We start from the raw sequence: 19,549 nt of genomic DNA, 5'->3' as shown, positions 1-19,549 counted from the left end.
CTCCTATAGAGTTAACCCCGTCTATATGTATGGGACACTGTCCCTCAGACCATTGCTCTCCATTCCTATAGAGTTAACCCCATCTATATGTATGGGACACTGTCCCACAGGCCATTGAGCTCCACTCCTATAGAGTTAACCCCGTCTATATGTATGGGACACGGTCCCTCAGGCATCGCCCCAAGACCAAAGAGGAGAAGGGCAGGAAAAAGCTCTGAGGATATTGTCTAAGATCGAGGTTCTCATTGTTCTGCCTCCATCTCCACCGGAATGGCCTAGGCAACAGTGAAGTGATTGTTTCCGAGCCTGCGATTCCGAGTCAGTCAGCACTGTGGATGCTGGTGAGACCCGAAAATCATCTCCACAGCGCTGATTTTGGAAACCATGCTAGTGGAAATCCCTGTCCTCCATGAAGATGCAGTGTTTTTAGAATGTAGCCAAAGCTTCTGGCATGTTCTTCCTCTGAGATGTTTCTGAACTCTGCCTCTGCCTTGCAGGAAGCCTACGGCATTTTAAACAGATTTGAAGTTGAAGTCACCAAAGAGGAGTCCGAGGGCGTTGATACCTTGAGATACTCATTCAACAAGCTGCAGAGCAAAGCTGTAAGCGAACACTTCATTTTGTCTCTCTGTGAAGTTATGGCTTCCAGGAAAACACTTTTGAACTTTTAAAAACTATCACTTATAATAATTTTATTGATATATAACTGCTAGCTAGAAGACTGGCCATTTTGAAATAGGCGATTCAGCAGGTTTGGGTTTTTTTAATTTTTTAGTATAGACACAAAATTATATAAAAACCTTCATGACTTCTTTCTAGAACATATTCATTATCCCCCAAAGAAACCCTGTGCCTGTTAGCAGGCATTCTCGTTCTCTGCCTCACTCCGGCCCGGGAGCGCTTTCCACGCCCGTGGATTTATCTTGTCTGAATATTTAATGCAGATGGAATCCAGGGCTCTGTGGGCGTCTGTGAGGAGTCTTTAGCTGAGCTTCATTTTCAGGGTTTATGCACAGCACCCCAGGCACTCCTTTTTTTCAATTGGTAATGACATTAAGCATCCATCCCCGTGACCGTTGTATTGGCCATTTGTATATCACCAGAGATATGTACATAGAAAGCTGCTGCTTGCTCTTTTTATTTCTAAATTGAATTTTCTTATTGCTAGGTTTTATGAGTTTTTAATTTATTCTGGGTTCCTTATCTCATATATGACTTGTAACTATTTTCTTCCTTCTTTTGTGGACAGTCTTTTTATTTTATTGATTGGTTGGTTGATTGGTGATGCCGGGAACAATCACACTCAGGCCTTCACCTGTGCTCGGTGGAGTCCTATCGCTGAGCTGTATCCCCAGCTCCACTCACTTCACCTTCTTGGTGGCATCTTTTGAAGTGTTGTTTTTTTTTTAAATTTTAATTAAAGCCTAATCAATTCTGTTTTTTCTTTTGTTGTTCTTGCTTTCATATCATACATAGAAAATCATTGGACAATCCAGTTACGTAGAATCACATCTATTTTTTCTTATTTTATAATTTTAGTCTTTACAATTGGGCCATGGATGCATTTTGGGTTAATTTTTATCTCTGGTGTAGCAGTCCTCTTAAGTCACAAAGCAGAGAGAGCTGGGTGCCCTGCAAGTGAGTCTGGGGTGTTCGTGGATGTCGTAACAAGTGAGCAGAAACGTCTTTATCCCCACCATCTATGGCACATGGACTCGCTAGAGAGGAATTACAGTTTTTATTTTTAATACATCACTCAGACCTTCGTGCCGACTATTTTTTTTTTTTTTGATTATAGGTTTCCGTGCAAGATGAACTTGTTCAAGTGCAACCCAAGTTTAAAAGCAACCTGCTTGAGTCGGTGGAAGTTTTTCGTGAGGACGTTAACAACTTCACAGAAGCCTATGAGACGGTAAATTAAAAGTGGACACTGCGTGTTACAGTGTCTGCAATGTGGGTTTCTGTGGAATTAAAAGGAACGCATCTCAGAAGCAGGCAGATCGCATGTTAATGACCCAATATTTAGCACTACCCCTAAAGGGAGTGGCTATCCCTCTGAGCATGTGTTACAGAAAAAGCAAGCAGAGTGGACTGTTGAAATAAGCAGCGATCTAGAAGGGTGAGGAAGGAGTGGAGGGCCAGGTTGTCTGTTCCTAGGGAAAGAGTTCTCACAGAATTTCTGATAGAGGGCTGGAGAGATGGCTCAGCAGTTATGCTCGCTGCTCTTGCAGAGGATGGAGTTAGATCCCAGCACCCACGTTATTAAGAGTGCTTGCTGCTCAGACGTGAGGAGTGGAGTCTGGATACAAGCACCCATGCTGGGCAGCTCACAATGCCCATAATCCAGCTACAAGGGATCTGATGCCCTCTTCTGGTCTCTGCGGGTACCTGCATTCATGTGTGCATATTCCCCCTCCACACACACATCCACACACACACACAGACACACACACAGACACACACATGCTTAAAAACAATTTAAATCTTTCTAAAAAATAAAGTGACTTCTAGGTAGAACCAGTAAGCTGACATATATTGACCAGGAGTAAGAATAGAGATGATATTATTTCTTACAGGAAGGACCAATGGTGCCAAATATTCCACCCCAAGAAGCTAGCAACAGGCTGCAGATATTCCAGGTAAAAATAGTTTCTTCTGTCACATTGACAGGACAATATTTTTATATGTGATTTTGAAGAAATTTTATGTTTTATTCTATAATAGAAAAATTAATGTTAAAAAATATATGCAGATTTTAGTTGCAGTCTAATTGTGTGTGTGTGCACATGCATACGAACATACTTGTATGTGTATGCATATACATGTATGCACCGTGTGTGCGGGCACATGTGCATGTGTACTTGGAGTCCCGAGGACAATCTTGGTGTCATTCCCTGTCATGATTGACCTTTTTCTTTTCTTTTCTTTTCTTTCCTTTTTAAGATAGTGGCCTGGAAGCTGGGCGGTGGTGGCACACACCTTTAATCCCAGCACTCGGGAGGCAGAGGCAGTCGGATCTCTGTGAGTTCGAGGCCAGCCTGGTCTACAAAGGGAGTTCCAGGACAGGCTCCAAAGCTACAGAGAAACCCTGTCTCCAAAAACCAAAAACCAAAAACCAAAAAAAAAAAAAAAAAAAAAAAAAAGATAGTGGTCTGGAATTCCCCAAATAGACTAGGCTGTCCACCAAGCCCAGGCCTCTATCTCCCCAGTGCTGGGATTACTGGTTTTGGTGACTATACCCAGCTTTGCACTCTAATCTACACAGTGTCATCTATCCCTTCTTTCCATCCCCCTCTCCAGGCTATACACAGCATCTCAGTATTGTTAGAGATTGATGCCTTGACTGCGAACTGCATACTTTGTCCTATTTCTTAGCATCTCCTTTGATATATGATGACAGTGAGGAAGATGGATCATACAATACATTTTATCAGCTGAGGAGTTTAAATATTGGGCAGTCATGTTCCTGCCTAGCTTTTATTGTCAGCATCAGTCTTCCTTTTATCTGCATACCCGAAAACTCCCGTGGTCCAGACTGTATAATATTCCTTGGGTCAGACCAACCATTCATCATCTTTTTATGTCATCAAGTTGCTGAGAATATCCTGAGAAAAATAACATATCCATTTGGATGAATGCTTTCTAGATTCAGGGAGTGCTCAATGGATTTGCCCCCTATGAGTCCTGAGGAAGTCTGTTCTCTGTTTATGTTCCCCCCGTTTACAAACCCTAGTTCCTATAGTATATTCCTATAAAACATTTTTATATTTCCTGTCTCTCCTGTGTGCTCAGTCATTGAAGGGGGATGATGGCGGGAGAGATGGCTCAGTGGTTAAGAGCATTTGCTGCTCTTGCAGGAGCCTGGGTTTGGTTCCTAGCTCTCAGTGACTCAAAACCATCTGTAATTTTAGTTTCAGGGTTCCAGCGCTCTCTTCTGGTCACTTTAGGTACTGCATACACACAGTGGACATATGCGCATGCAGACAAACACTCATACATTTAAGATAAAAATAAAGAAATCCAAGGTTCACGTAGAAGTGGTTGTTTTCGCTAAGCTGCTGAAATCTGACAAGAACACAGCAAGCTAGAGGCCAGGGGTCTGAGGCCATGCTGTGAGTGTTGTGATCTAGTTACAGAAACCTGGAATTCTGTCACAGGTCTATGGGGTTTCCCAGTCCAGATGGGAACTACTGGGGCAAGCAGAGAAGGCTCCCCAGAAGAAGAGGCATCTCAGATGCACTGTGGAGGAATAATTAGAGTTAGGCAGAGGAAGAAGAATTCAACGTTTATGTACAGACAGGTCTTGACTAACAAATCAAGGTGAGAACTATGGATTTTGTCAAAAAAAAAAAAAAGAGAGGTGAAATACTCATAGAAAGAAGAAATCACCCTCCCCCTACTTTCAGACTCAACAGTGAGAGGTAAGGGGGGATGCGTTTAGGGAGATGTTCACTCTGTGGAGAACGGACTTCTGTGGCGTGCTTAGATTCTACCAGATGGGTCACTACTGTTGTATCCTTGCTTGGATCATGGTTCATATTTTAGCAATCACATATATGCTATTCAATTTTTAATTAAAAATTTTAAAAAATGAGGGTGCTTGAGAGATGGTTCAGAAGTTAGTATTTTTTTTTTGCACTTACAGAGAGCCTGAGTTTGGTTCCTGGCACCCTTCTGGTGACTCACAACTACCTGTAATGCCAGCTCTGAGGGAATCTGACACTGTCATCCCTCATCTAGTTTCCACAGGCATCACACACACACACACGCACACACACGTGCACACACACGCACGTGCGTGCGCGCACACACACAAATACACATGCACATGCATAGTTAAAATAAATCTTAAGGAAGGAAAAGATGTGTGTTGTCCTCGGTGTTGCAGTTGAATGTTTTGCTTCACAGGCCGTATTGCACCTAGAGAAAACAGGCTGGCTCTCTGTGCGCTGCAATTCTTTCCTCATTTGTGAGTCCAGTGGGAGAGAGAGGGTGCTAGTCTAAAGTAGCGAAAAGCCTGAATTACAGATTTTTAAAAATACCATTTTATTACTTTCAAATGAGCAGACAGGGATTTGAAATATAGCATTTCTGGAGACCACTTAGTTCATTAAAGACTGAATTTAATATAAAATAGATGTGTGCAGAAAGCTTGGAAGCAGCTTTCCCAAGTGCTCTGCCTTCCTCTGGTGACTTGGGTCAGAATAAATTTGCCCCACAAAACCTTTCACATGTATTACCCTTTCTCTCAATTATAATAAATGATACTTTAATGGGATTTCAATTAATTCTATGCCAGTAAAATTTCAAAATCGTTGTAATAGGCCAATTTTGATGATCTATGGAGGAAATTTGTTACATACTCATCTGGGGAACAACTTTTTGGATTACCAGTGACTGACTATGAGGTTTTACATAAAATCAGGTGAGTTCTGCCAATGTGCAAGTGAGTATCCCATGTAAATCACTAGATGCATATGCAGAAAACATGGCTCAGGATGCACCTTCAATATTCCCCTGATGCCTGATACATCTGACTTGCTAGATGCCTGCAGAGCCTCTATGATGGCTTGTGTCAGCTGTCAGCTTGATGATCTAGAACCACATGGGCGATGGACCCCACCAGGCCAAGCCTTCGGCAGATTGCCTGGCTAGCTGAAGTGAGAAGACCCTCCCACTCCGGTGGCGTAACTCCCTAGGCTGGGATCCTACACTGTATATAAGGGGGAAGGCAGAATTCGTCACTTTGTTCTTCTTGACTGTGGATCCCCTGTGACCAACTCTCTCAACTTCCTCTCTCTGAAGGACCTGAACCTCAATCCCCTTCCTTCCTGGGGTTCTTTTCCCAGAGTATGTTATCAACAGAAAATCAAAGCCATATGCAAAAGAATGTTTCTGGAGAAGGTGGAGAGTCTATTTCAGTAATTCTGATCTCACATAAATTTAGCTTAAGACTTACTTTCTCTTTTTACTAATTCTGTACAGTATTAGTGAGTCAGAAGAACTGCGATTTTGACCCCAGTGCTTTTGATTTCCCTTCTGACCACATTTATGTCAAGGGTACTCTACCTCATGGTGTAGACGTAGATGGTATTGAAATTAGCGGTTAAATAACTTGCTTGATTTTAACCAGTGTATCTAGGGTTTACACAAGATATAGTTAACAGAATCTTTTCTCAGAAGCAGCGTTAAGGCTGGGGGAGGGCTCAAGGTAGAGCACTGGCCGAGCGGGGTTTGATCCCCAGCCCTGGAAGGGGGTGGGTATTACAAGCATGTTTTTATAGGAGAGATGAGTGATTCAGCCACTTAGGGTAGATGGTTTTACTCCTAAAACACCAATCCCTGAGAATAAACCATTCACCAGTTTAATTAGAATTTCAGCTGTTTGACTCTCATCTATGGCTCGTTGAATTAGGCTATCTAAGGTAGGGTTCTAGAAAATCTTCACTTCTAAACGATCATTGAGAAATTCTTACTTACACTCTTGGTGTGAGGTCCTGTAAGACAGTCTCCAGTATAGCAGGGCATGTAGCCATCTGACTCATGGTCTATTTTTTTTTTCTGAGACAGGGTTTCTTTGTGCAACAGCCCTGGCTACCCTAGAACTCACTCTGTAGACCAGGCTGGACTCAAACTCACAGAGATCTATGCCTGCCTCTGCATCCCAAGAGCTGGGATTAAAGGCGGGCTCCACTTGGCCTAGTAGCACATGGACCATTTTTATAATGAAATTTTATTTTATTTAAAACTTAAATCACATTTGTTTATTCTTAAGTGTGTGTGTGTGTGTGTGTGTGTGTGTACGTATGCCCCAGCATGTGTCTCGAGATCAGAGGACAGCTTACGTGAGTTGATTATATCTTTCCACCATGTGGGACCCATGAACCCAGGGTTCAAATTCAGGCTTGGCTAGAGATAGGTACCTCTATCTGCTGAGCCATATTGCTGGCCCCTGAAATCTATTATTCCTCACAAATTATTGAGTTTAATGAGCTCATGTACATTGTCAGTCTGTTTCTATGTTGTCTTAGGAAGGCACTGAGTAATTCTAAATTCTCGGCTACAGTAAGTACAAGCTACACAAGTGGATGACACAGAAATAGTGTCTTCGGAGCTCTCTTATTATGTTTTGCTGAAATACAGCCTGCCACCTGAGGGTGACAGAGCAGTGATCTTCCACTGTGATGTCACCCTGTGGAAAACATACAAGTTCTTCTCTCCCCCTCCTGTTTTGCACACGTCACTGGGAATAACCTCCGAGGGAAGTGAAGTCATGGAAAAGGACAGTGATTTAAAAATGTGAAAAATAGGATAACTAAGTGTGAGGATGCACACCTTTAATCCCAGCACTCGGGAGGCAGAGGCAGGGGGATCTCTGTGAGTTCAAGGCCAGTGTGATCTACAGAGCAAGTTCTAGGCCAGCCAGAGCTACACAGTGAGACCCTATCTCCAAAAAACAAACAAAGCAATGACAGCAGCAAACAAGGAAACTAACATTGCAGCATGTGTCTCAGAGTTAGAAAAGAGTCCAGATTCGTCCTTTATAAAATACTCAAAGAATCTCTTCATGCTGAGTGATTCTACGACTTAGGATTTTATGGGCCTTGACCTTAGCAAAGGCTTTGTATTGGAAGGCACTGCTGCTGCGTGCATCTTGTGTTGAGAGACATCACACATGTGATTATTTTATTTCTCAGGAAAGAACTCAACTTGCTTCAGAAGCTGTATGGCCTGTATGACACTGTCATGGGCAGCATCAGTGGTTACTATGAGATACTTTGGGGAGATGTAGATATTGAAAAAATCAATGCAGAGCTGCTGGAATTCCAGAACAGGTGAGCCTTGGTTCCATTAGCCTGCTTTCTTACAGTGCTTATCTTACAGGGCCCCTGCTAGGCAGTTTACAAGCTGAGGCTAGAGAAATGGCTCAGGGGTTAAGAGTGCTTCTTGCTCTTTCAGAGGACCCAAGTTCAGTTCCTGGTGACCACCCATTGGTTCAGAACCACTTGCGGCTTTAGCTCTAGGGCACCCTCTTCTGGTCTCACTAGGTACTGCATGCATATGGTGCACATGACCACATAAAAGACACCCCCACCAACTGAAAATAAGTCAGGGGCTGGAGAGATAACTCGGCAATCAAAAGTTGTAGATGTTCTTCCAAAGGACCTAGGCTCTCTTCTGAGCACCCACATGGTAGCTCACAGCTATCTTCCAGTTCCAGGGGATCCAATGTCCTCTTCTGGCCTCCCCGGGCACCAGGTTCATAAATAGTACACAGACATACATACAGGCAAAAAGCTCATACGCATAAAATAAAAATTAAAAGATGCCTCACAAGCTGTATTATTGTTGTCTGTTCATAACACTTTCTTCAAAGGGAAAAAAAAGTTAACTCTCCTCAGAATCAAAACTGACAAACAACCGCTGCACAGGTGAGAGTCTAGAACCCTATCTTTTCCCCTTTTCTTCCTGAAAGATGTCGGAAACTTCCCAAAGGGTTGAAAGATTGGCAGGCTTTCCTGGACCTCAAGAAAAGAATCGACGACTTCAGTGAGTCGTGCCCTCTGCTGGAAATGATGACCAACAAAGCCATGAAGCAGAGGCACTGGGACCGCATTTCGGAGCTCACCGGCACCCCGTTCGATGTGGAATCAGACTCATTTTGTCTGAGGAATATCATGGAAGCGCCGCTCCTTAAAAATAAGGACGATATTGAGGTAAGAGAACGAGGCCTCAGCGGGCCGTTAAGGAAGGTGGCCTTTTTCTTTTCTGTGACTTTTCAAGGAAACTGATTTTACGTCACGTGTTTACCTGTGATGGGCTATGTGTGGGCATGTGCGCTGGAGTGTAAGTGTCTCCAGAGACCAGCAGAGGGCGTCAGATCCCCTGGTGCTGGAATAACAGGCGGTTCTGAATTGCATGGTGTGGGTGGGAACCACTGAGCCATCTCTCCAGCTCCGACATTTTATCTATCTATCTATCTATCTATCTATCTATCTATCTATCTATCTATCTATCTATCTATCTATCTACTTACCTACCTACATACCTATATCTATTTATTTTTATAAGTTTATTTATTTATTTTGTGGGTATTGGTGTTTTGCCTGCATGTGTGAGGGTGTCAGACCAGTGGGACTAGAGTTACAGACAGTTGTGAGCTGCCATGTGGGTGCTAGGAATTGAACCCGGGTCCTCTGGAAGAGCAGCCATTGCTCTCGGCCACTGAGCCATCGCTCCAGCCCCCACATTATTTTATTTTTACTGTTTACTCGTACACATAATTGCACATATTTGTGGAGCCGAGAATGAGGATTCAGCACAAGAACAGAATGTGTCACGGCCAGGGCAGGGCACTTCACAGTTCTCTCTATGTCTTTATCATTTCCTTCTGTTTGCGGTTTTCGAGTCCCCCTCTGCTGGTTCTTCATTAAATACACGGTGCCATTGTGAAGAATGGTCCCTTGCTCAACTGTGTGACACTAGGGCTCCTTTCTCCTGTCCCTCTGCATCCTGGTGTCTGCCCCTCCCCTTCCTGCCTGCCATGACTGTTCTTTTATCTTTTTCTTTGCCAATTCTTCACCATAGGAGAGGACCTGCATCTGCTTCTCTCCCTCCAGGGCTTCCACAGATTTTTGAATTGTTTTAAGATTTATTTTTTTTTAAACATGTGTACATATGTGGTATGTGGGTGTCTGTGTGTGGGATGTGCACATGATTGCTGGTGCTCACACAGGATAGGAGAGGACATCAGATTCCCTGGAGCTGGAGGTACAAGCAGTTGTGACCCATACCATGTGGGTGCTGGGGACATAACCTGCTTTTACTTGCCTCGCCATCTCTTTAGCCCCAGTGTTTTTTTTTTATTCCTGTGTATTTGTGTGTGTGTGTTCTGAGATTAGGGCCGTACTATATAACTGAACTCACCGTATAGACCAGGTTGGCCTTGAACTCACAGAGATCCACCAGCTTCTTCCTCCCAAGTGTGCCACCATGCCCAGCCTTGACTTCTTGAGTCTTAAGTGTTGTTTTGCCCTCTGTATTTCTTGAATAAGGCGTGTTTGAACTTTTATTTACTCTTTCAATATAGCTTGTATAAGTAGTGTGTTTGTTGTGTTTGTTGAGGATTAGTTGAAGGCAAAATAGGAAAATGTGCCTAGCACAAGAGACAGACAACATGTTAGAGACGCGGAGCTAGTCAGATGGGAATTGTGCGTATGTGCTTGGGCCAACAGAATAAAGCAGTTGTGAAGAATTTGGATCACAACATTAATCATGTAGACTTACGGTGTATGGGGTTTCTAAAGTACATCAGGGAAAAGGAGGGTGGGTGGGGTTTATCGGGTGTATACTAATGCTCATGTGAAGATAAAGGATCATTTGAAAGGCAGTTATTTTAGAGCCTGCCAGTCCACCCTCCTGTGTTTAGCTGCACTTACATTAAAAAAAATAAACCAAGTTCGTGGTATTTAAGTATGGTTACGTTCTTGGTGAATTCCTCAGGATGTTGTGTCCAAACTTTTCCAGGCAATGTTTTTCTCTAAGTCTATTTTCAGTTGACAATTTAAAACAGCATTGCAATTTTCCTTTCCCATACTTTAAATCATTTTTTATTATGTGTGTGTCCCTGCGTATGCCGTGTATGTGTGTGTCCCTGCGCATGCCGTGTATGTGTGTCCCTGCGCATGCCGTGTATGTGTGTGTCCCTGCGCATGCCGTGTATGTGTGTGTCCCTGCGCATGCCGTGTATGTGTGTGTCCCTGCGCGTGCCGTGTATGTGTGTGTCCCTGAGCATGCCGTGTATGTGTGTGTCCCTGCACATGCCGTGTGAGCATGTAGGAGGTACAGAACAACTTCCGAAAGTCGTCTTTCCTTCCGCCAGGTGGGCTCCAGGAGGTTGGGCTGACGTCATCTGTGTGGGCCCTCTCACCTGTCTGCCTTCTCTGGCTTTCTTGGGAACCTTGGCTTTCTCAGCTGCTAGTTAACTCACTAAGCAAAGGTGGCCTCTGGTCCCTTCTGTGCTACGCGTGCTATGATTTTTATGATGCACATAATTTGCTGTCGAGAATGTCCTGACTCTCCTCCCCTCTTCCTCTGAAGGATATCTGCATCTCTGCCATTAAGGAGAAGGATATTGAAGCCAAGCTGACGCAGGTGATTGAGAACTGGACCAACCAAAACCTGAGTTTTGCTGCATTTAAGGGGAAAGGCGAGCTCCTGCTCAAAGGGACCGAGTCTGGAGAAATCATCACTTTGATGGAGGACAGCTTGATGGTCTTAGGTTCCTTGCTGAGCAACAGGTAATTTTATAATTCATGGGTAAGAATTATATTTGGGCTTTAGCACCGTAAGCTGCTAGGTTAAAAACCTAATTTTGTAGCTGGGGCATTAAGTCAGATTGTACCCTAACCTTCCAAGCTTTTGTCTGTGCCTGTCTGTACCAAGCGTCTGCTTTCCTTCAGAACCGTGGCCACTCCGTCTGTCTTCAGAGGTACCCAGCCCCAGCGCTGGCAGCTGAACAAGCAGTATGCCCTCTACCAAGGTGGCCTCTTCCTCTCTGACTTGTCATTGCTTGTTCTAGCTGTCACCCAGTGAGAGCGTTTGTAACCTCCACCCTCGTAGCTGATCACAATATGTTTTGTACTTTTTTTTAAAAATTATGTGTACATGTTTATCAGTCTGTGTGTCTGCCACGTGTGTACAGGAGTCCAGAAGAGGGTATTGAATCCTCTGGAACTGGAGTTGCAGATGGTTGGGAACCATCCAATGTGGGTGTTGGTCGCTGCACTCGGGTCTTCTAGAAGAGCAGCCAGTGCTCTTAACCTCTGAGCCGTCTCTCCAGGCCCAGGCATTCTTGGCTGTTCTCTCCCTGATGTCTGTACATCACAGCTCCATTAGCAGCAGAGGTCAATGGCCAGGGGACATGGCCATTCTCACTCTCTAAGATGGGATCCCCGGCTAATGACTGGCAGCCCGCGTGACCTCTGACCCCAGCCTGTGTTTGAATATGTGTAGTCTATACAGATCCTGGGTCATGGAATTGTGGCTTGGATGTGTCGAGGTAAAGACCCGCTGTTTGTCAAAGATGGTTGTAGCATAATCATTGGCTCTTAGATTTCCAGGCTGGCAGTTCCCATGGGTCACTGCAGATTGGCCATCCTGACTTTCATGGCTGACAGCCTCTTGCAAACAAGTTGTAGGGTGACCTGAAGAATGACAGCAGCCAAGGGCTTTGGGTCTTTGGTTTGAGCATTTGTAGCCTCCAGGCTCCTAGCTAATTGCAGTAGGTTTTTGTTTCTTTAATATATGTGTGCCTGTGTGTGTTTGTGTGTGTGTCATATGGATGCAGGTGCCCAGGGAAGCTAGAGGAGAGCACTGCATGTGAATCCCTGAACCTTATACTTACTTGCACATAACCTGCTAAAACAGACTTATGACATCACAAAACTCAATGTTTTCACAGATCCCTGGGAATCAGTTTCCAGCAGTGCCCAGGGTCCTGCAAGGGAGTGCATGGTTATTTGAGAAATTCTTTATTCCGGGAGACCCTCCTCCAGATACCTGTGAAGCCCCAAGTTTGTCTGCAAATCCTACCCCCGCACTAGCGACAGACCATCCTCCCAGCAATCTGAAACACGCTTCATATTCTCCCTTTTTAGATATAATGCTCCATTCAAAAAGAATATCCAGAACTGGGTGTTTAAATTGTCCACCTCCTCGGATATCATTGAAGAGTGGCTGGTGGTCCAGAACCTGTGGGTCTATCTGGAAGCCGTCTTTGTGGGTGGGGACATTGCCAAACAGCTGCCTCAGGTAAATACAGCTTTTGCAGTTATTTATAGGATTGTTTGGTGAGCTGGGCCTGGTGGTGCAGGCCTGTGAATGCAACTGCTCGGGAGTGTGAGGCAGGGGAATTGTAAGTTGAAGCCCTTCCCTTCCTGAGCTACTGTAAGACCCTTCCCAGAATGAAAATGGAAAAGATGGCTGGGGCTATAGCTCAGTGGGACGGTGCTTGCCGAGTGCTCATGAAAACCTATGTTCAATCTCTATTGCTATTCAAAAAATATTTGGTGTCATCTATGAAAATATTCCCAAAGATATATGGTCAAGTCTTAATTATTTTTACATTTTATTTACTTTGTGTGTACATACAAATGCGTGTATGTGTATACATGACGACATGCTACACATATGGAGATGAGCCGTGTGAGTCAATTCTCTACTTTTACCATGCGGGCCCTGGAGACTGAGCCCACATCATCCCGCTTGGCATCGGGCATGTTTACACACTGACCATCTCTCTGGCTCGTGTGGTTAGGGGCAGGCAAACTATGGCCCAGACCGTGGTCTAGAAATAAAGTTTTAGGTCTGAGAGCCGGCTCCGCTGTGAAGAGAACACACTGCTCTATTCTTAGCACCCCCGTTAGGTGGCTAACAACTAGCTAGGTGGACACACTGCTAACCCCATGTCCTCTTCTAGCTTCCGTAGGCGCTCATGGGCAGCACTCCCCTTCCTACGCATAATTAAAATTAAAAACAATTTAAATTTTTACCTGAACGCAGACAACACAGGGCACCGATTTCTAGTTCACACTAGTAGAAAGAAGAAAATCCGTAGTTTCCATGGTGAAGTCTTGAGATTGAGTAGGTTAACATGCATTCAAATAGACTACCACCAAGCTGTTGTTTCATCTCTGAGAACAGTAGTATCAAAATTAATATATGTTTAGTTGAGTACAGAGTAACTATTAGTAAACCCACGACTAGCAGGTCAGGAGTAAACAGTGTGAAGGAAGACCCAGTTTAGAAATGCGTGCTGAGACGCCTCTGTGTGGGGCCTCTAAGTAGACTGGGAAGGTGGTTCTGCTGGTGCAGGGTTTGCCAAGCACTTGTGAAGCTCTGGGTTCAATTCCCAGTAGCACATAAACCATGCATGCTGGTGCATAGCTGCAGTCCCAGCATGGGGGAGATGAAGGCAGGAGGATGGGAAATCCAGCTCATCCTTGGAAGATGGTGAGCTCAAAGCCAGCTGTAGGCTGTCTGTAACAAATAGTTTACTCTTAAGGTAACTTTCCCTCGTTTACAATTCAGCCTCCTCATCCTAAATAGACAGGATTTATGCAGATTATAAATCAAGGATAAAAAGCATGGAAACAGCTCATTTCTCTTTGCAACACATTTTGTTGTAGAACCTAATGCTAAAGTCTGTTTTTTAATTAGGAAATAGCATTTTAAAAAGAGATGAAATTATGCCAGTTTCCAGAGGCATTTTTGCAACTGGACGAAAAACTTAATATCATCCACAGGACCAAGGAAGTATTTATTTGCAAGTATGCAAATGAAGCTTTGTTTTGTGATTCCCGTGGTACCCTTCCCCCTCCTTTCCTTCTCCCTGAGGTACTGTGTGGCTGTGATTATTCCAAGGACTCTGAGATCAAATTATCTTCGTTGCCTCTTCAGTCTGCTCATCAAACCAAAACACCTGGGGTGCCGAAAGACTAGATTTGAACTTTAAGTTGATAGCTCTGCGAATTAATCATGTGGCACTTCAAAACTATATTAAACGCAAGGAAACAAATAAGTGATAAACCCTGTTGCGATCAGGCGGCATTTTAATAAGCGGCTTTGCAGGTTTGGGTCTCGTTCTTCAGAACGAATTCAGAGAAAGAAAAGCATTTTTTTTTTTTTTTTGTCTCAATGATGTAGCCCGAGACGAAAACAGGCTGGGTTTGAAGGACTGGAAGGAATTAGGAAGTGAAGTGCTTGCTCTTTTCAATTATCTAGATGCTAATCTTTACCCAACTACGGATTTGCTTTTAGGAAGCCAAACGTTTCCAGAATATTGACAAGTCGTGGGTCAAAATAATGCAGCGAGCTCACGAGAACCCCAACGTGATCAGCTGCTGCGTCGGGGATGAGACCATGGGGCAACTTTTGCCCCACTTACACGAGCAGTTGGAGGTCTGTCAGAAGTCCCTCACCGGGTGAGACATCCTGCTTCCTCCCAAGCCACTTAACCTAGTTCTGTCTGCATTTCAGGCTTTTCTAGGGATGGCTCAACTGGAAACAGGAACCTAAATTCCCCTACTTTCAATTTTCCAGTAAGAACAACGTGGAATGGGTGGGTGAAGTCATCACGTTAGCTTCCTAGGACTGTTGTGCCAGTCACCACACACTGATGGCTTGACGCACCAGACGTTAGTTCAGTCGCAGGTGTGTCAGCCAGAGGTGTGGAATCCAGGTGTCAGCCTCTCCGGGAGCTTGTGATGGAGCTGTAGTAGCCCTGGGGCCTCTGAGACTGGTGTCACAGCCCTGATGCCTGTGTCTTCATGTGGCCTTCATTTCTTCTGTTTCTCTTCTGAGGGCACTGGTTATTGAGTGCACTGTGTATAGGACGTTGTTTCCTCGGGATCAGGGGACATACACTAAAACACAGACAATTCTCTTTTAAGAAAAGATGTTTAAATTCAATATACCCTCAGAGACCCTCTTTGAAATAAAGTCCCGTTTACAGATTCCAGGGTATGTAGACTTCTCTTTTAGGGGATTAGATTGAACCCACTTTGGGCTTGGAGTAGAGGTGTGCAGTAAGAGAAGAGGTGGCCCAACAAATGGATGGGTTGCTTTTTTCCCCAAAGACACTTCTGGAAGCTTTTCAAAATGAAAGCAGAGTTCATTCTCCGTTTCTGTTTAGAGGATGGTGATGACATATCCTGGTTTGGCTAGGTTTGTCCATCTGCTCTAGCCTCACGGATAGGTGGCCTCCATTTCATCCTCAGAATGTCTTGGGTTGGAGATAATAAATCCCAAATTTAAGCTATGAATGCCCCCGGTACTCTGAAAAGGTTCGTGGGAGGGCTCCTGACTAGAAAAAAGATTGTGACAGATGACAGAGGTATGACAGAGGCAGCCTTGTTTCTTCCCCCTATTGTTTTGAAATCCTCTTGTTCACCCCAAGTGCCTTCCCTGCTAGACTCTGCTTCTCACCAAGTGTCCCAGAGGCCAAAGGGAAATGTCTGTTGGTGTTTGCTTTTCTCTGATTGGCCACAAAAAACAAACAAAAGAAACAAACGACAAACAAAAAACCCGGGTGTGGGGGGAGCTGGAGAGATTGCTCAGCGGTTAAACGCATTGGCTGCTCTTCCAGAGGACCCGGGTTCAATTCCCAGCACTCACTTGTCAGGTCACAACTGTCTATAACTCCAGTTCCAGGGGATCTGACATCCTCACATACATACAGCAAAACACCAATGCACATGAAATAAAAGTAAATAAATCCAAACCAAAGGAATCATCCAGTAAGATGCTCTTGACTGTTTGAAGGTATTTGGAGAAGAAGCGATTGCTGTTTCCGAGATTCTTCTTTGTCTCTGACCCGGTTCTGCTGGAAATCCTCGGACAGGCCAGTGACTCCCACACCATACAGGTATGACCCAAACATCCTGGGGTTAAGCCGCTTTGTCCATGGGATTTGTAATCAAGAACAGAGATAGAGTTCTTGTCTTAACAGTGCAAGGCAAGAAGGATGAGAACCAAAAATCCCGATGGTACAGCTGGGAGGATGGTTCAGCTGGTAAAGTGGCTTGCCATAAAGACATGAGGACCCAAGTTCAATTCCCAGAACCTATGTTAAAAGAAAGTTCTGGGAACAATGGCGTATTTTTCTAATACCAGCACCATAGAGGCAGAAATGGGCAGACCCCTAGGGTTCGCTGGCTAGCTAGCCTAGCTGACTCAGTGAATTCCAGGCCCTGTTTCACCATACAAGGAAGATTAGTACCTGAGGATGACATGTAATGTTCTGAGCACCGCTACAGCACACATGCATACACATGAATACACATCTGCACACACATACAAAGTATGATGATAAAATGCCCTGTTTTGTATGGTCTTAGAGCCAATTGGCCTCACACACTCCCCGTTCACTAACCACCAAGGTCTCGGTTTCCTTAACTGTGAGATCGGTGAAAGGAGACAGTCAAGAGAGAAAGTGAGAGGGACCTGTGCCTGGCGGGGAAGCAGGTCGGGACGGTATGGTTCAGTCTCCATCTGGAGAGCACAAAGGGATGGTCACTGAGCCGGTCTGGAGTATAAGAAGTGACATTTGCTGGACTCGGGGACAATGTCATAGGATTTAAAAAAATGGGACACCATTGGTTGTCATGGTATTCACCTTTAATCCCAGAACTCGGGAGGCTGAGGCAAGAGGAGCAGAGTTCAGAACCAGGCTGGACTACATAGTGAGTTCTAAGCTAACCTAACTGTTTTCAGCAAACCGTGCGCCTTTAAGTTAATCAAGGGTTGTGGTGGTCTCTATTGCTATTCTTTTATTACCATTTTATTTTCATTTTTGAGCTAAGAAAATAGATTCTCTTGTGTTTCATGAAGACAAAAAATACCAAGGTTTTATGCTTTAAAAATGATCTTGTTTATAATTTTGTGTATGTATATGTACATATGGGTGCAGTAGCTATGGAGGCCAGAAGAGGGCGCCAGAGCCCCTGGAGCTGGAGTTACAGGCAGTTGAGAGCTGCCCAGTATGGATGCTGGGAACTGATCTTGAGTCCTGTGGAATGACAGGAAATGCTCTTAGCTGTTGAGCTGCCTCTCCAGCCTCTGCTAAGGCTTTAAAAGACATCTCAGTAGCTTATGTGTTTGGCCACATGTGTGATGTTTTGGCCCTGCCTCGTGTCTCTTTCAGCCGCATCTCCCTGCAGTGTCTGACAACATAAACGAGGTGACATTTCATTCCAAAGACTACGATCGAATGATGGCTGTTATATCAAGAGAAGGAGAAAAAATTATGGTAATTTATTTCTTTTCAGAAAAGTTGTTGCTAGGATTTCCTTGACCATTTAGGTTGAGGAGAATGCAATTGGCTTATGAAGAAGAAGATATGGGGACTAGGGCGTGTAACTTTGGGCTCTATTTCTATAGCTCTGGTTTTATTATAAAGTACTGTAGGTGAGTCACTTAACTTCTCTGAGACTCATTTTTATCAGCAATAACAGCGTTTAGACTACACGATCTCCGTGGTCTCTTCTAGTTACATTTTTAATTGCTTCCACCTGTGCTTTCAATATTCTGCCTAGAGAGCTGGAGAGATGGCTCAGTGGTTAAGAGTGTTGGCTGCCCTTCAGAGGATCTGAGTTGGGTACCCGGCACACGTATCAGGTGGATTATAATTGCCTATAACTCCAGTTCCAGAAGACCCAACACCCTCTTCTGGCCTCCTTGGCCACCCACATGCATGTGGAGCGTGTGCGTGTGTGTGTGTGCGTGTGTGCGCACGCTTGCGTACACACACATGCACATGGGGTGAGAGAGAAATAAAAATAAAATACAAAACTCTAAAGCTGGAGCCACTATACATGCATGGGTACATTCATTTAAATCCACATATGCACACACATGCATGCCAGTGCTCACACAAAATTAACCAATAAGTATTTGATGTGAACTATAGGAGTTTATTCTGTGTTGCAGTACTAGGATTTATCAAGTGTGACAGTTTATAAAAATACCATATGAATATTTGTTACATATTTATTATTTCTTTTTAGCTGGATACTCCAGTTATGGCCAAAGGTCCCGTAGAGATTTGGCTTCTGGACTTGTTAAAAGTCCAGATGTCGTCATTGCATAATATAATCCGGTCTGCCTTCTATCAAATCAGCGATTCGGGATTTCTCCTGCTACCTTTCCTCCACCACTTCCCAGCACAGGTGAGGACCACACTGTTCACTAATGATGGGAAGATGTGGAAATAGAGGGGGGCTGTGCTGAGCCTGACGGGTGGGGGCTGCTGTGGTTCTACCTCAAGTTTACCCCGTTCTGTACCATGACGCCCCCTATTCCCCCCAACAGGGTTTCTCTGTGTGGCTTTGACTGTCCTGGAACTCGCTCTGTAGACCAGGCTGGCCTGGAGCTCAGAGAGATCCGCCTGCCTCTGCCTCCTGAGTGCTGGGATTAAAGGCGTCCGTCATCTCAGCTGGCCTCTCATTCTTAAGGACATATGCCAAGACTCAAACAGCAAATGGAAATTTTCATCTTATAGATCAGTGGTTCTCAAACTGTGGGTTGCAACCCCTTTGGGGGAGTTGCGTATCAGACATTTACATTGAGATTCATAACAGTAGCAAAATTACAATTGTGAATTAACAAGAAAAAACAATTGTATGATTGGGGATCAGCACAACGTGAAGAACTGAATTAAAGGGTCACACGTAATTGGACATTTTCGTCAGGACCATTGGCTCCCCAGTAATGACACAGAGACTTCTTAATTATGAGAGCTTGGCTGATAGCTTGGGCTTGTTTCTAACTAGCTAACCCATATCTTTAGTCTCCCTTCTTTACGTGGCTCGATTACCTTCTCTTTGTCAAGCCCATGCTGCTTCCTTCATTCCTGTGTCTCCTCATGACTCCTCCATTCTTCCCAGCCTCCTCTCTGCCCCTCAAATCCTGCCTAGCTATTGGCTATTCAGCCTTTTATTAAACCAACCAGAGTGACCTGTCTTCACAGCGCACAAAAAGATTATTCCAC

General features: G+C 44.4%; 1 protein-coding gene across 2 annotated transcripts in view; it reads left to right on the top strand.

Annotated features, from left to right (window-relative positions):
• The window catches only part of Dnah8 (dynein axonemal heavy chain 8), a 225,873-nt gene that overhangs the window by 64,828 nt on the left and 141,496 nt on the right, over positions 1 to 19,549 (top strand). For both annotated transcript variants that reach the window (XM_057794552.1, XM_057794553.1), the window contains 12 exons: positions 498 to 602; positions 1,799 to 1,912; positions 2,577 to 2,639; positions 5,325 to 5,425; positions 7,698 to 7,835; positions 8,477 to 8,717; positions 11,101 to 11,300; positions 12,660 to 12,813; positions 14,821 to 14,984; positions 16,324 to 16,426; positions 17,705 to 17,809; positions 18,567 to 18,728. In XM_057794552.1, the coding sequence (XP_057650535.1) occupies positions 498 to 602; positions 1,799 to 1,912; positions 2,577 to 2,639; positions 5,325 to 5,425; positions 7,698 to 7,835; positions 8,477 to 8,717; positions 11,101 to 11,300; positions 12,660 to 12,813; positions 14,821 to 14,984; positions 16,324 to 16,426; positions 17,705 to 17,809; positions 18,567 to 18,728 (1,650 nt within the window). The remainder of the gene's footprint in view (positions 1 to 497; positions 603 to 1,798; positions 1,913 to 2,576; positions 2,640 to 5,324; positions 5,426 to 7,697; positions 7,836 to 8,476; positions 8,718 to 11,100; positions 11,301 to 12,659; positions 12,814 to 14,820; positions 14,985 to 16,323; positions 16,427 to 17,704; positions 17,810 to 18,566; positions 18,729 to 19,549) is intronic.

The sequence above is a fragment of the Chionomys nivalis genome, chromosome 19 (assembly GCF_950005125.1).
Source record: "Chionomys nivalis chromosome 19, mChiNiv1.1, whole genome shotgun sequence".
Lineage (NCBI taxonomy): Eukaryota > Metazoa > Chordata > Mammalia > Rodentia > Cricetidae > Chionomys > Chionomys nivalis.
Note: the sequence above shows the minus strand (reverse complement) of the source record. Positions and strands in the feature narration are given on the sequence as shown.